General features: G+C 37.4%; 1 protein-coding gene across 4 annotated transcripts in view; it reads left to right on the top strand.

Annotated features, from left to right (window-relative positions):
• The window catches only part of PLA2R1 (phospholipase A2 receptor 1), a 128418-nt gene that overhangs the window by 89775 nt on the left and 21942 nt on the right, over positions 1-16701 (top strand). For all 4 annotated transcript variants that reach the window (XR_001884900.1, XM_017869139.1, XM_017869138.1 and 1 more), the window contains exons 18-23: positions 858-922; positions 1706-1809; positions 3389-3528; positions 14514-14631; positions 15320-15450; positions 15811-15958. Coding sequence is in view for 3 of the 4 variants with exons in the window: in XM_017869139.1 (XP_017724628.1) it covers positions 858-922; positions 1706-1809; positions 3389-3528; positions 14514-14631; positions 15320-15450; positions 15811-15958 (706 nt within the window). In the remaining variant the exon portion in view is untranslated. The remainder of the gene's footprint in view (positions 1-857; positions 923-1705; positions 1810-3388; positions 3529-14513; positions 14632-15319; positions 15451-15810; positions 15959-16701) is intronic.

Here is a 16701-nt window from a genome sequence, read left to right as displayed (position 1 = left end):
TGCAGGTTTGTTACATAGGTATATATGTGCCATGGTAGTTTGCTGCACCCATCAACCCATCTTCTACATTAGGTATTTCTCCTAATGTTATCCCTCCCCCAGCCCCCTGCCCCCCAACAGGCCCCAGTGTGTGATGTTCCCCTCCTTGCGTCCATGAGTTCTCATTGTTCAACTCCCACTTATGAGTGAGGACATGCGGTGTTTGGTTTTCTGTTCCTGTGTTAGTTTGCTGAGAATCATGGTTTTGAGCTTCATCCATGTCCCTGCAAAGGACATGATTCATCAAAAGGATAATTTTCTAGTAGTCAAACACTGGGCGTTCTGTAGTATTCTTTTGTCCTATATTGTGTCTCTCTATTTGAATGGGAAGGAAAGCTTATACTGTTTAAAGCTTAGCAATCAGACTAATACCTAAAATCAGTATCTTTACAACTAATGATGACTTGATACCTTAAATTGTTTTTCAAATACATGTGACATATGCAATGAATTATAAATCACCAAGAGGGTAAATCACTGAGAGGATAAGCCAAGAAATTTTTGTCAGAAAATGAATTCATTTTCTGATATTACTTTTTAAATCCTTCTTAGAGAGTTAGAAACATTACTTTTCAAGTTGTATGAAACTAAAATTATTTTCCATGTTTGATTCCAGTTTTTCTTCATAATGATGAGGGAATATTTTAGAATAATGAAGTTTCAGGTTTTCTCAAGATGCTAGGCCTTAGTATACTCTTCCTTAGATAACTGGGTAAAATACTGAAGAATAGAAAGCCACTAGCAGCAACCCCATTAATCTTAATAGTGAAAAGGAAAGCAAGTAGAATAAATGCTGACTTTTAAATTTCTTTTAATAGCTATCAAAGTATGGTGCGAGCTGGTGGATTGGACTTCAAGAAGAAAGAGCCAATGATGAATTTCGGTATGAACCTAGTTTCATTTGCATTTAATTTTGTTTGACAGGTTTTATTTGCAGAATGATTGGATTCAATTTTGGTGATCAATTTGTTGAATACCCTTCAAACATTAACTTATAAATTTTCACTTCTCTAGCAAAGACGTGAGAAGTTTTTAAAGAATACACTTATGAAACCATCACGACAATCTAGCCATAAACATATCCATCACTTCCAAAAGCTTTCTCTCCTGCTCTGTTCATTTATTTATTTATTCACTAATTCATTCATTTTTGTGATGAGAACACGACATAAAATCTACCCTCTTAGCTGGGCATGGTGGTTGACACCTGTAATCCCAGCACTTTGGGAGGCCAAGGTAGGTGGATCGCCTTAGGTCAGGAGTTCGACACCAGGCCAACATGGAGAAACCCCATCTCTACTAAAAATACAAAAATTAGCCGGGCGTGGTGTGATGCACACCTGTAGTCCCAGCTACTTGAGGGGGCTAAGGCAGGAGAGTCACTTGAACCTAAGAGGCAGAGGCTGCAGTGAGCCGAGATCGTGCCACTGCACTCAGCCTGGGTGACAGAGTGAGACTCCATCTCAAAAAAATATCTACTCCCTTAGAAAAATTTTAAGTATATGATACAATATTGTTAACTATAGGCACTATGCTCCATATAAGTATTTTTTTTAATTTAATAGAATATTATATCCTCAATCCCTACTTCAGAACGCTAAGAATGATGTTGGAGACTGGACATGCAGAATACGAGAAGACCTTAACATTTTTAATCTTCCCACAGCTGGAGAGATGGAACACCAGTGATATACCAGAATTGGGACACAGGAAGAGAAAGAACTGTGAACAATCAGAGCCAGAGATGTGGCTTTATTTCTTCTATAACAGGTTATTTTACTTACCCATTTTTGGGTTTATAATACAAACTGATAATTTTCAGGAGACTTAAAGTCTTTTCCTTGCATCATTTCCATGAGAAGTTTCTGTTTATTTCTCTTTTCAGTTGATGTGTTAGTTTTGTCTGCCATAAGGCTTAAGGATGGACATTTTTTCTGTTCAGTCCATGTATTCATGTTCTCGTAAATAATTTACATCTGAATAAGTCCTTCCTCATAAATCAAAACAGCACCAGAAATGGGCCCAATAAAACTGTTAAAAAAGAAAATGCCTGACAAATACTTTTCCCTATGACATTTCAATGGAAGCACTTAAAAAAAAAATCTATTCCTATATGCAATTTATAATGGACCAGAACTTTAACATCTGTGAAATTTACTTCCATTGTCCTATTTAATAAATGTTTTGATTCAAGTCAGTATTCTTTTTTTCTTTTAATACCTGGCATCAATCGTTGCCTGCTTTAGAATGGCAACTGTTTGCAAGTTGGATTTAGAAGCACATTTAGGTTGAAGACTGGTTTTTTTAATTCTCTTTCTCAGTGCAGTGTAGTTAGGTTGATGGTCCACTCATTCCCCTTCTTTCTAACCAATAAAAGATAATGATATCCGTTACTCTAACAGATTCATAACTAACCTGTGCCCCAGACCAGGAGAGGGATAAACATGGAAAATAATTTTGGGTGTGAGGGCCTCTGCAGAGAGTTAGGAAAGGAAAATCCATGTGGTTAATCAGCTTGCTTTTACCAGCAGGTGTCACAACAGCCTACAGAAAGGACTGTTTTGAGAGTCTGGGAGAATAGCAGCTAATCTGCATTGAAAATAGCATTCCAGCCCCTCCTTCAAAATGCCAACATCTTTTGGGCTCATATTCCTAATCTAGAAAACTGAGCCTGTCCTTGCAATTGGCATGCATTCTGCCCTGTTCTAGAATTTATGACTTGGATGCCAATACAATGCATTCTATAATCTTTATTCTGAAAATATAGCTCTTCTAAATTTTAAAAAAGAAGCAGTCAGTTTGTCAGAGGCTGAGGATTTGAGGATATATCTTACTGAAGACAAGTCTATATGTGAGTCTGTTTTATTTAAGGGTCAGTGTTAAGAAATGCTATTTTCTTGGAAGTTCTTGAGTTAATTTTTCTAAATTATTATATTTTCTAAAGAATTATAAAGTAGAAATTATCTACTGTTTTAGAATCTTTTCCTCTCTGTACATTGAAGTTGAAGGTTTTAAAATGAAATTGTTACCCTACGAAGTATTCTTTTGCTACACAAGTCAAATACTCTTAAGATTTTAATCAGTTCTATGATTCAAATTGCAGTATTTATTTAGATTTTTTTAATTTGTGAAATTTCTACATTCTTAAATTAAAATTACTGATTTGGCCCCTTGCCCAGTTAACTGTTGTCCCTAGAGAAATCTATCATCAGTAGTTTAGTTCAGTTTCTAGATTTTAAAAAATACATTATGAAAAACCATAGCAGTCATAAAAATAGCAATCAATAGAGAATGCCTTCAAAGAATTGCCGTTGTTTCTAAACCATTTCTAACCCATTTTCTCCTCCAGGACTCTGGGGTAGTGAAGAGTGTTCAGTTTCTATGCCTAGTATCTGTAAGCGAAAAAAGGTTTGGCTCATAGAGAAAAAGAAAGATACACCGAAACAACATGGAACGTGTCCCAAAGGATGGCTATATTTTAACTATAAGGTAAGCTTGTTTTTCAAAAGATGCCTTTGTTTCTCTTTTGTAGACACTAATTTTGGAAAGTGTTCAAAAAGTGGAAGTGACTTTTAAAAGCTGTGAGTTGACCATAGGACCTGGAATTTTTTTGTCACTATTTTCAAGAAATTTTCAAGAAATTTGAGTTTTCCATTTAGTAACAAATCTTTTGGAACAAAAAATTTTTGTCAAAAACAGCCTGGATACTGCCCCTCATTTCTATACTCAGTTTTACCATTGGCATAGTCATTTATTGTGCTGTATGAATGTTCCATTAGGTGTGACATATGTATGTATGCATGTGTGTGTGCGCTCATGTGTGTGCGTGTGTGTGCACATGTGTATGTATGTGCCTGCATGCCTGTGTGTCTAGGTTCTGCTCCCAAATAAGCTGTAAATTTCAGAGGACCCAGACTCCAACTCCTACTCTTGTGTTTTCCTTGCCTGGAGCTGGCATACAGCTCTGCCCACTAGTGAATTGAGGGACTAATAACTTAGCTTGGTCAATGTCATCTGGAACCTCATAAAGCTGGTGCTTCCATGCAGATTTGAATTAAGAAAAAGAAATTGCCAGTGGGGATATTTTAAACCAGATTTATTATTTCTGATGCTGCCTTCAATTAAGGCCTAGGCTTTCCCTCCACTCCTCATATTTTATAATAAAATAACTTTATAGGCCTTAGGTGGAAGTAATTAAAATGCATCCCAAATTATAATTGTTTAACTCTTAGAAAATTAAAAAACCCAAACTGTGTCATCATTTCATATGCTAATATGAAATTCCTCTTCAATTGTGGACAGCCCATTTTTAATCTAAGTGTTCAGTTATATTGGCAGGCCTTTCTCTTTTGTGATCTTCCTCCCATTGTTAATTTGAGAAATGAGGTTGCTTGGGTTTTTCACACATTCATTGAGTACCCACTAGATATTTGGCACTGATTTTTAATTTTTTTAATTTCTGGTAAATACAATATAAAATTCACCATTCTAGCCATTTTTGTTTACTGTTTACTAGTGTTAAGTATCATATACTCACACTGTCATTCAAAAAATCTCCAGGCCTTTTCCATCTTACAAAACTGAAACTCTACCCATTAAACGACTCCCTGTTCTTCCTAGCCCGAACCCCTTGGCAACTACTGTTCTACTTTCTGTGTCTTTGAATTTGACTACTTTAAATACCTCATGTAAGTGGAATCAGACAGTATTTGCCTTTTTGTGACTGGCTTATTTCACTTAGCATAATGCCCTCAAGGTTCATCAACACTGGCATGTGATAGGACTTCCTTTTGACGGTTGGACAATATTCCATTGGATGGATAGACTACATTTTGTTTATCCATTCATCCATTGGTGGACATTTGAGTTACTTCCCCTCTTAGCTAATTGATTTTATGTGTATTTCTTGTATCACTGAATTTTTAAAATATGTAGAATTACTATCCTCATTTTACATATGAGAAGACAGATGCTAACAAAATTGTGTGACTTTTCTGAAACTTCACAGTGAATAAGCATCAGACCAAGACACACTTTTTGTTTTCTGACCCTGAGTCTGGTGGTCTTGCCCCCTTCCTACGCCTGCCACTTCACATTGGCACTTGAGGACTGCTACTCCAGAAATGCAAATTAAAACAACAATGAGTGATTTGCCACTACACAGCTACTAGAACGGCCCACATCCATAGCACTGACAACACTACATACTGGCAAGGAAGCCGAACAACAGGAGCTCTCATTCACTCCTGGTGGGAATGCAGAAAGGTACAGCCACTGTGGAAGACAGTTTGGCAGTTTCTTACAAAACTAAACATACTTCTACCATTTGATCCAGCAATCACACTCCTTGGTATTTACCCAAAGGAGTTGAAAACTTATGTACACGTTAAAACCTGTCCATGGATATTTATAACATCTTTATTCTTAATTGCCAAAACTTGGAAACAATTAAGATGTCCCTAGTAGGTGAATGAATGAACTGGTACAACCACACAATGGAATATTACTCAGTGCTAAAAAGAAATTAGCTATCAAGTCTTTAAAACACATGGAGGAAACTTAAATTCATATTACTAAGTGAAAGAAGCCAATCTGAAAAGCCTACAATACCATATGATTCCAACTATATGACATTCTGGAAAAGACAAAACTAGAGAGACGGTAAAAAGATCAGTGGTTGCCAGGTGTTGCAGGGAGGGAAGGATGAAGTTGTGGAAGATTCTTAGGGCAGTGAAAATTCTCTGTATGATACCACAATGGTGGATGCATGTCATTAGACATTTGTACAAACTCATAGAATGTACAACACAAAGAATGAACCCTAATGTAAACTATGGACTTTGGGTGGTTATGATGTGTTAATGCAGGTTCATCGATTGTAACAGATGTACCATTCTGGGGTAATAGGATATGTTGATAATGGGGGAGGCTGTGTATGTGTGGATCAGGGAATGTATGGGAAATCTCCATACTTTCCTTTTGTGTGTGTGTGTGTGTGTGTGTGTGTGTGTGTGTGTGAGACAGACTGTCACTCTGTCACCCAGGCTGGAGTGCAGTGGCATGATCTCGGCTCACTGCAACCTTCACCTCCCAGGTTCAAGTGATTCTCTTGCCTCAGCCTCCCAAGTAGCTGGGGTTACAGGTGCCTGCCAACACGCCCGACTAATTTTCGTATTTTTAGTAGAAACGGGATTACACCATGTTGGCCAGGCTGGTCTCGAACTCCTGACCTCAGGTGATCCGCCAGCCTCGGCCTCCCAAAGTTGTACCTTTACCTTCCTCTTAACTTTGCTGTGAACCTAAAACTGCTCTTTAAAACATGAAGTCTTTAATAATATTTTTTTAAACAAGAGTTGCCGTATCAGCTTAGCCCCATGATACAATGAGCTCAGCAGCACTGTGAGATATTTTCTAGAGTGGTGTAATTGCACTCTAAAACTTTATGATAGTATTGAGGTACACTGTTTTTTAATCATTGATACTTTCTGTATACTTCCTATTTTCTGAAACTATAAAATCTTGCTACCAGATATAAATTATTTTCACATTTCAGTATGAGAAACTTGTAGATAATATTCAATAAGACACTGAGTATTACTAAGTCTTTTATTAAAACCTTTGGCAATTAATTTTTTAAAGCATTTTTATGGTCATAAATAATGTGACATAAAATTTGCCATTTTAACCATTGTCAAGTGTACAATTCAATGGCATTAATTATATGCACAATGTTATATAACCATCATCTCTATTTCCAAAATATTCTCACTATCCCAAACGGAAACTCTGTAACCATTAAGCACTAACTTCCTGTTCCCCATCCCCTGGTAACCTCTAATCTATTCTCTATCTCCATGAATGTGCCTATTCTAGATATTTCGTATTAGCAAACTCATACAATATTTGTCCTTGTGTCTGGCCTATTCGCATGATGTTTTCAAGGTTCATTTGAGTTTTAGCATATATCAAAATTTCATTCCTTCTTGTGGCTGAATAATATTCCTGTGTGGCATGGGCGTGTGTTTGTGTGTGTGTGTGTGTGTGTGTGTGTGTGTGTGTGTGTGAATATTGCACATTTTGTTTATTCATTCATCTGTTGATGGACACTTGGGTTGTTTTCACCTTTTGACTATTGTAAATAATGCTTCAATGAACTTTGGTGTCTAAGTCTCTGTTTGAGTCCCTATTTTCAATTCTTTTGAGTGTATACCTATGAATAGAATTGCTGGGTCATATGGTAACTCAGTAGTAAGCTGTTTGAGGAACTGACAAATGTTCTTCCACAGCGACCAAACCATTTTACAATCCTGCTAGCTGTGTGTGAGGGTTTCAATTTCTCCACATCCTTGCCAACACTGGCTATTATATGTCCATCCTAGAGCATGTTAAGTGTTATTTCATTGTGATTTTTATTTGCATTTCTCTATTATCTGATGAAGTTGAGCATCTTTTCATCTTTTCATGTGCTTCTTAGCCATTTGTTTATCTTCTTTGGAAAAATGTCTATTAAAGCCCTTTGTCCATTTTTAAATTGGATCATTTGCCTTTTATTGTTGAGTTATAGGAATGCCTTATATATTCTAAATATTAAACCCCTATCTAATATATGTTTATAAATATTTTCCTTCATTCTGTAGCTTGTCTTTTAACCTTCTTGATAATGTCCTTTGATGCACAAAAGTTTCCAATTATCTACTTTTTGTTTTGTCACTTGTGCTTTTGGTATCATACTTAAGAATTCACTGCCAAATCCAAGGTCATGAAGATTTGCCCCTGTGTGTTTGTCTAAGAGCTTTATGGTTTTAGCATTTATATTTAGGCTGTTGATCCATTTTGAATTCACTCCAGTATGTGACAATTAGTTTTTCACAACTGTTAGAACAAGTGTATCCTGGCATGGTCTCTAGGGAACAGGCATAAAGGAGTGCCTAGCTAATCTCCAAATCACATTTCTGGTACAGATAGTGAACAACCCCAAAGCATGAACACACTGCTCTAGTTACTAACTCATGCCTCCTCTCATGTGTAAAATAGGATTTTTTAATATACTTTAAGTTCTGGGGTACATGTGTAGAACATGCAATTTTGTTACATAGGTATACACATGCCATGGTGGTTTGCTGCACCCATCAACCCATCATCTACATTAGGTATTTCTCCTAATGTTATCCCTCACCTAGTCCCCCACCCCCCAACAGTCCCCGGTGTGTGATGTTCTCTTCCCTAGGTCCATGTGTTCTCACTGTTAAACTCCCACTTATGAGTGAGAACATGCAGTGTTTGGTTTTCTGTTCTTGTGATAGTTTGCTGAGAATAATGGTTTCCAGCTTCATCCATGTCCCTGCAAAGGACATGAGCTCATCCGTTTTTATGGCTGCATAGTATTCCATGGTGTTTATGTGCCACATTTTCTTTATCCAGTCTATCATTGATGGACATTTGGGTTGGTTCCAAGTCTTTGCTATTGTGAATAGTGCTGCAATAAACATACGTGTGCATGTGTCTTTATAGTAGAATTATTTATAATCTCTTGGGTATATACCCAGTAATGGGATTGCTGGGTCAAATGGTATTTCTAGTTCTAGATCCTTGAGGAATCACCACACTGTCTTCCACAAAGGTTGAACTAATTTACACTCCCACCAACAGTGTAAAAGTGTTCTTATTTCTCCACATCCTCTCCAGCATCTGTTGTTTCCTGACCTTTTAATGATCGCCATTCTAACTGGCGTGACATGGTATCTCATTGCGGTTTTGATTTGCGTTTCTCTAATGACTAATGATGATGAGCATTTTTTCATATGTCTGTTGACTGCATAATGTCTCCTTTTGAGAAGTGTCTGTTCATCTCCTTTACCCACTTTTTGATGGGGTTGTTTGTTTTTTTCTTGTAAATTTGTTGAAGTTCTTTAGGATTCTGGATATTAGCCCTTTGTCAGATGGATAGATTGCAAAAATTTTCTCCCATTCTGTAGGTTGTCTGTTTACTCTGATGATAGTTTCTTTTGCAGTGCAGAAGCTCTTTAGTTTAATTAGATCCCATTTGTCTATTTTGGCTTTTGTTGCCATTGCTTTTGGTGTTTTAGACATGAAGTCTTTGCCCATGCCTATGTCCTGAATGGTATTGCCCAGGTTTTCTTCTAAGATTAAAAGAGGATATTTTAAGGAAATTAATGACAAGTCAAATCCTTAGCATTTGATAAATAATTCTTAGAAACATGGAATAGTTGTTTCTGGTTCAGCCTTTTGCTATTGTCCTTCCCCCAAACTTGATTTTTACCCACACAGTTCAGCTCCATCCCATGTATCTTCCTGTGCATATGTAGAGAGTGTGTATCTATGGGAATGGTGGTAGTGATGGTGGAGCAGACCCAGGGCAAAAGAGCAAGTGAATGCTTCCCAGGAAAGGAATAGAAAGGAATAAATACATGCATGAGAATGGCGGGGAGAGGAGGTGCTTTCTGAAGCTAGCCCTGGGGCATGATTAAAACACCCTCATGTAGCTCAAAGTTCTATAAAAAAAAAAAAATTATTGATAACTAACAGCTAGATCAGTAGTTTTCAGCCCTGGTCAAGTATTTAGAATCAGCAGGTGAGCTTTTTAAAAACATCAAGGTGCAGGAGACGTCCTGAAGATTCTGATTTAGTTGATCTGCATGGGATCCAGGCATCCATATTTTTTAAAAGCTCCCTCAGTTATTCTAATGTGTAGCCAACATTTGCCAGGCAATTCAACAGTCATAGTTCCACAACTCTTTCTTCAGCGCATTAGGAGAATTTGATTGCAAAGGATATCATCACAGCAGGCTTCATGAGTAGGTGGCAATTCACCTGGCACAATGTCAGAGTCACCATGCATGTCTCCCCACCCACAGTGCCTTCCCCTGCACATTAATGCCTAAAATTCCACCACTGGAGTTTCACTCCTTTGTCTCAACACTTTCCTTTATTTTTAAAAGGGAAATATTTTTGAGATTGCCTCATCTGTCATCTACACCTTGAAACAGGTGGGTTTATCAGATTATTAGAAAAACTGCTAATAGGAGAGTTGATAGCTGAGAGAAGTGGGATAATTTTTCCCTATTAACAGATAAAGTTACAGAAGGAAAACTGGGAGATAACAATGATGGACCTTCTTTACTTTACAGTTCTGAAATGAGTTCCAATATATTATGTCCCATTAAACTTTGCTTCTTGTTTGTGAATTTCCTAGGACCAATTTTTATTGGTTATTTCTAAGGAAAAAAAAAATCCCACTTTGTTGACAAATTTACCACCTTTTAGAGTTTTCAAAACTGAGATACACAGAAATTAAGCATCTTTTCTGATGTCCCATAAATAGTTTTCTCTGTGTTTGACAATGTAGAACAGGTTTGACCAGGGGTTAACCCAGGAAGAGTGAGTCATATAAGATACTTGTCCCAGCAGATCTGTGGGAGGAAGAAATTCTAAGTGTGTGTGTGTGATTAACTCTTGTGCTTCTACTTACATATTTTTATTCAAGACCTGGATTGAGTGGTAATGGCTGCTTTCCACTGTCTAGTTTGGGATTAATCAATATTTGATTTTGTGCATAACATAGTTTTTCTTTAAGAATAGTCTCACCTCTTTTTGGAATTTACTCAAATTGGAGCACTTCATTCATTCATTCATTGGACTATGCTGGATGTCGGGAATTCAGTGGTGAGGAAAAACAGAAACAGCCCCTTCTCTTACACATTAGAGGGAGAACAAACATTAGTAAATCAATCAGGAAAATGGCTGTTTAATTTAAAATTGTGGTGTCTGTGATGAGGGAAAGTTATGTGGTTCTAGAAAAGTGTATAGCCAGAGGACATGACTGAAGTGGTCAGAAAGGCAAGGAACATTAAAAATAGGGGGAGCCGCATGTGCTAAGGTCCTGCAGCAAGCGGGGAGTATGACATTTAAGAAACTAAAGGAAGCATAAAGAACTAGAGTGGTGGAAGGTGAGACAAAAGAAGTGGAAAGGGTGATACCGTATTGGACTACTGGCCTCTATCCTAAGAGCAATGGGAAACTCTTGATGGGTTAAAAACTAAAGAAGGACGTGACCAGGACCAAATTTTAAAAAGTTACTCTAGGTACAGTGCCAAGGATATATGGGAGAAGGGCAAGTGTGAGAAAGGCAAGGGCAGTTAGGAAACTATTGCTGTAGTGCAGGCAAGAATTAGTAGCCTGGGCTAAGATGGTGGTGGCAGAGATCATGAGGCAGTGGGAATGGGGGTTGGGTGAGGGGACTTTTTGGGAAATGAGATGTCTAAATGGTATGGCTGTTGGGGAGATGGAGTGGGAGGGTGAGGATGCCTCTGAGGCTTCAGGCTTCTTATATGTGTATAAGTGCATACTGACCATGCCATTCATTGTGAGTAGAACACTGGGAAAGGACCAAGTTTGGAGGGAACTGAATTTCATTTTCAAATATTGAGCTAGAAATGATTTTGAGACAAAAAAGAATTTTATATTGAAAGTCCATTTAGAATAGAGTAGGACCCCCTTAATTCACAGTAATAATCAGGGATGCATTAAACTTGATCACATTTTACAAATTAGTAAGTAAACAATTGTTAATTAAGGATGCTGCATTTCATCTTGCTGCTTTGCCTTAATTATTAATGACACAATTTCGGAGTGTGTTAGTAAATATGTTATATTTTTAGAACCAATGAAGTCATGGTAATGGGAGGCCACACTTCCCTAGTCAAGCTAGTAAATCCTGGCTGAGGCAAACATAGAGGAAGCAGAGGGGGGTGTTTTTCTGGAGAGATTTATTGAGCTAGTTGAACCAATGAGGTTCATTGGTATTTATGAATGGTTCGTTAGTGTAACTATCTGAACACAAGGTGAATTCACATTAAATGATAAGACTTCCCAATAATTAATATGTGCCACTCTTTAGAATTTGTAATTAGAGGAAAGAGGCAAAGTGAAAGGAAATAGATAAAAGGATAGTTGTTATAAAATTAAACTCCTTGAAAGCCAATTCAGTTTCTTTGTGAGGCAAACAAGACAAAAAGGACCAGAAGAATTGAAAATGTATTTTCTCTCTTAGTTGGCAACTCAACTTCAAGCTAGTTCAGGGTTTCCAGTTTTTATCCTAAGAGCAGTGGAAAATTCCTGAAGGGTTTAAACTAAAGGGTGACATGATCAGGACTGAGTTTTAAAAAGAATTACCTTGCACTATTGACATTTGGGGCTGGATAATTCTTTCTTTTGGAAGACTGACTTGACCTGTGCTTTGCAAATGGTTAGCAGTATCCTTGGTCTCTACCCACTAGTTGCCAATAGCAATCTTCTCCCCAACTGTAAAAATGAAAAAAATCTGCAGGCATTATCAAAATATACCATGAGGGGCAAAATTGTCCTGTTGGAGAACCACTGAGCTAAATTTAGAATGCCTGACAATGTCATTTGACAACCATTTTAAGGTTTGTTGGCTTTTATTTTGCTTAATAAATGTTTACCAGGGAACTTCTCTGGTGTGATGTTCAAAGAGGAGTAAGAGTCTCTCTGCTTTTAAAGGGTATATGATGATGGGGAAGGGGTGGAGAACCGACAAATTTGGAAATTAAAGAATGATGGGGAAAGATATTGTGTTAGACCAGTCTTGCATTTCTGTAAAGGAATATCTGAGACTGGGTAACTGATAAAGAAAATAGATTTATTTTGACTTACAGTTCCACACGCTGTACAAAAAGCATGGTGCCGGCACCTGCTCCTGGTGAGGGCCTCAGGGAGCTCACAATCATAGCGGAAGGTAACAGGGAACCAGCATGTCACATGGCAAGAGCATGAGCAAGAAGGTGAGGTGGGAGGAGGTTCCAGACTTTTGAACAATCAGATCTCGCGTGAACTGAGAACTCATTCATAACCTAGGGGATGGTCCTAAGCCTTCGTGAGGGATCTGCCCCATGATCCAATCACCTCCCACCAGGCCTCACCTTCAACACTGGGAATTACATTTCAACATGAGATTTGGAGGGGACAGACATCCAAACTATATCAGATACCATTCCAAAATAAGATAGGAAAGGATGCTTGTTCAAGTGTAGGCTTCCATGCTAACCTAGAATTATCCCGTAGCTGGGTTTTTCTCAGTGGCAAGATCTTAGGATCTGACCTATCGATCACTCTGGTTGTCTGTGTTCACTGATGAGAGAATTGAATATGAGAGAAGAATCCCCAGCAATTCCAGATGAATTATCCTTTGCATAAAGTTTCTCCTGACCTCTCTGGAATTTTGCCTGACCCATTATAACCTTTCTCTTCTATCTTTTCCTCTCACCTAACTCCATCTGGTCCTACCAACATTCTTAAATTTCATTGAACTTTCGGGGAAAAACAAACTAACTCATCTTTAACCCTGCCTGTCCTGTCAACTATGTATCATTCTATTTCTCATCCCATCCCATAAGAAAGAAACCTCTGCGGCTGGGCACAGTGGCTCACACCTGTAATCCCAGCTCTTTGGGAGGTCAAGGCGGGTGGATCATAGGCTCAAGAGATCAAGACCATCCTGGCCAACATGGTGAAACCTCCTCTCTACTAAAAATACAAAAACTAGCCAGGCGTGGTGGCACGCATGGGTAGTCCCAGCTACTCAGGAGGCTGAGGCGGGAGAATCACTTGAACCCAGGAGGCGGAGGTTGCAGTGAGCCAAGATCTCACCACTGCACTCCAGCCTGGGCGACATGAGCGAGACTCCATCTCAAAAAAAAAAAAGAAAAGAAAGGAAACCTCTGCCATGATACAGACGTGATTCTCTCCTGCATAACACTCAACTTTTATTACCAAATTCCACAACCTTTTTTGTGTTCCCTTTAACATTGATGGCCAACCTTCCCCTTCATTTCTACTTCTTCCAGGTTTCTTTAATCATACCCTTGCTTTCTATCCCACTGGAATCATTTATTTTTCTTCTCTGGCTCTTGCCAGTAGACTTAGTGACCAAATGGCTGACTCAAGTACTTAGTGAATTTAAACACCTGATGTGCTTTGACTCCCCATTATTTCTCTCTCACTTAAAGCAAGGAAGTGTGTTTGTAAATAAAATTGAACTAAGCTGTTCATTGCCACCCCCAGAATGGTTTGTTTTTTGGTTTTTTTTTTTAGATTAAATGTGCCAGTGTAAACTTTGCAATCAGGGTGGCTCTTTTTTAGGAAGAATACTACGTTTCATTGTGCTGAAGGCATTGTTCTGACATTTCACATGACAAAATTCATCCTTGCTTCTGTTCCTGCCTGCTGCAAATGCAGGCAAGTCATTAACTCACCCTGAAAGCTGCTCCTCTTTGTTTTACTGTAACACCTTTGGAGGAGTTGAAAGAAAAATGAGTTCTTTCTGCCCAAGAAAATTATAAAGAATTTTCAAAACTGATATTCAGTGTCTTTGGGAAATTTTTAATTCACTTAGAAAAATACAGAAATGAATGTTTTGTTTTGACATTTTTTGATAGTGCCTCTTGCTGAATATCCCCAAAGACCCAAGCAGTTGGAAGAACTGGACGCATGCTCAACATTTCTGTGCTGAAGAAGCAGGGACCCTGGTCGCCATTGAAAGTGAAGTGGAGCAAGGTAGAGTACTCAAGATCCAACCAGGCCAAGATAACCATTTTTATTCAAGTATTTATTAAAATATCCCCCCACCAATACTAACATTCCCAAATCAACATTTAAAATACTGTATTGCTGGTGATACACAAATTTTCGGTTTGACTCATAGGTTTTATTTCATGATATCTGTAAAAGCTAGTATGCTGCATTGCTTATAAACTGCTGGGTTTGGGAGCCTTTTCTCTTACCAGTAGCAGTGGAAAGAATAAGGACATATTTATGGCCTATATTTCAAAATGGCTAAAAGAGTCTCAGGTATAATCTACATGTAATTGCATGGTATGATTTTTAGATCCCTTTAGATTTACCTACATGCTTTTATTTGATATTTAAACAATTATATACTTTAGTTTAAATATAGTAGGTAAATCCTCTTTTGTTTAGAAAGGTAATTAATGAACACTGGAAATTGTTTTGTTAGTGATATGATGAAATCTCAGGTTATCCAGCTAATTTCTGTCAATTTAAGCTAAAACAAAAGTGAAAGAAACTGCATTACCTTAACAAGGATAAAGTAACAAATTCCTACAAATGATTCATAATTATGTTTTGCTGTCATTTAAATATAATCATACCTATAAATAGGATTCAGTGATTACCCAAATGCTTTCTGCAGTATTAAATTAGATAATGTATTCCTGCTTTTCAGCTTTCATTACTATGAATCTTTTTGGCCAGACCACTAATGTGTGGATAGGTTTACAAAATGATGATTATGAAACATGGCTAAATGGAAAGCCTGTGGTATATTCTAACTGGTCTCCATTTGATACAATAAATGTAAGTTTTAAGATTTATTTTTTAGAGATCACTTTGGCAAGATATTTTATTCAAGACTTGTTTATTAAAGCTTTTTTATTTCTTGTATTTTGTAGGTATAACTTTATATTAGTTTGTCATTAATACATTAATTTTAATGTAATTTGATATAATTTTATGTGTTCCATATATATAATTACTTTACTCATCACAATAATTGTTTATTTTGTAGGTTATGCAATGACTTGTGAATAACTTTATTAAATGCAAATAAAGAAATAATGGTGTCGTAATTTTAAAAATAATGTTCTTAATACAAATTTTAATGTTATAATAATGCTATATGTTATCATACTTTTGATAATATGTATTATTTTAAAGATTCCAAATCACAATACCACTGAAGTTCAGAAACACATTCCTCTCTGTGCCTTGCTCTCAAGTAATCCCAATTTTCATTTCACTGGAAAATGGTATTTTGAAGACTGTGGAAAGGAAGGCTATGGGTTTGTATGTGAAAAAATGCAAGGTGAGAAATATTTGGATTTTTATTCCTTTCGTTTCCAAAGTCCATCCTTCTCTTCCATGTTGGTTTTACACAGCTGTGTAGTTAACAGCTTCATGGCTAACAGTGTCAGGCACTTCCTTGGCTTTACGTAAGTTTAGTTATTTAATCTCCTCTACCCTAGGCTTATGCCCTTTAGTGGGATTCTAAGGACTGCTGAGGCCACTTGAGTGATGACCAGATTTATGTATCTATCTTAGTCATATTAAATGGCTTTACTGCTTCATTCTGGGATTATGTATCTGTTCCGGTAATTTTTAAAGGTCACTGAGAAAATGTTGGGAAAGAATCAGGGAAGTAAACCAGCTCATACTGGCTCCATTTTTGGAACCCTGAAAATGGTATCTGTGGCTAAATGTGGTATGCAGCAAGCTTCTAGATCTGCTGGGCAGAACCCCCAAATAGTTTCTGTGTGAAATGCCAAAGCCACACTATTACAAATCGCCAACAGGGTCAATGAGCAGTGTGAATGCACTATGACTGACCTTGAGTAGTATAAATACAAACAACAGCTCATGCTTTTATTCAATGCTGGGTATGTACCCCTGCCCACACCACCCAAGAAACCCATAGCTGGTGTCTAGAGCTGTGTGGAACTCTGGGCAGTCTAGCATATATATATATATATATATATAATACAATTGTTTTTTTTACATTTTCCTTGTATCTTATGACTTTGCTTATTTTTGTTGTGAGTTGTAACACTT

This window comes from Rhinopithecus bieti, unplaced genomic scaffold, assembly GCF_001698545.2.
Source record: "Rhinopithecus bieti isolate Rb0 unplaced genomic scaffold, ASM169854v2 scaffold_4600, whole genome shotgun sequence".
Classification (NCBI taxonomy): Eukaryota; Metazoa; Chordata; class Mammalia; order Primates; family Cercopithecidae; genus Rhinopithecus; species Rhinopithecus bieti.
The sequence above is the reverse complement of the archived record's forward strand: the minus strand, read 5'-3'. Positions and strand labels throughout refer to the sequence as shown.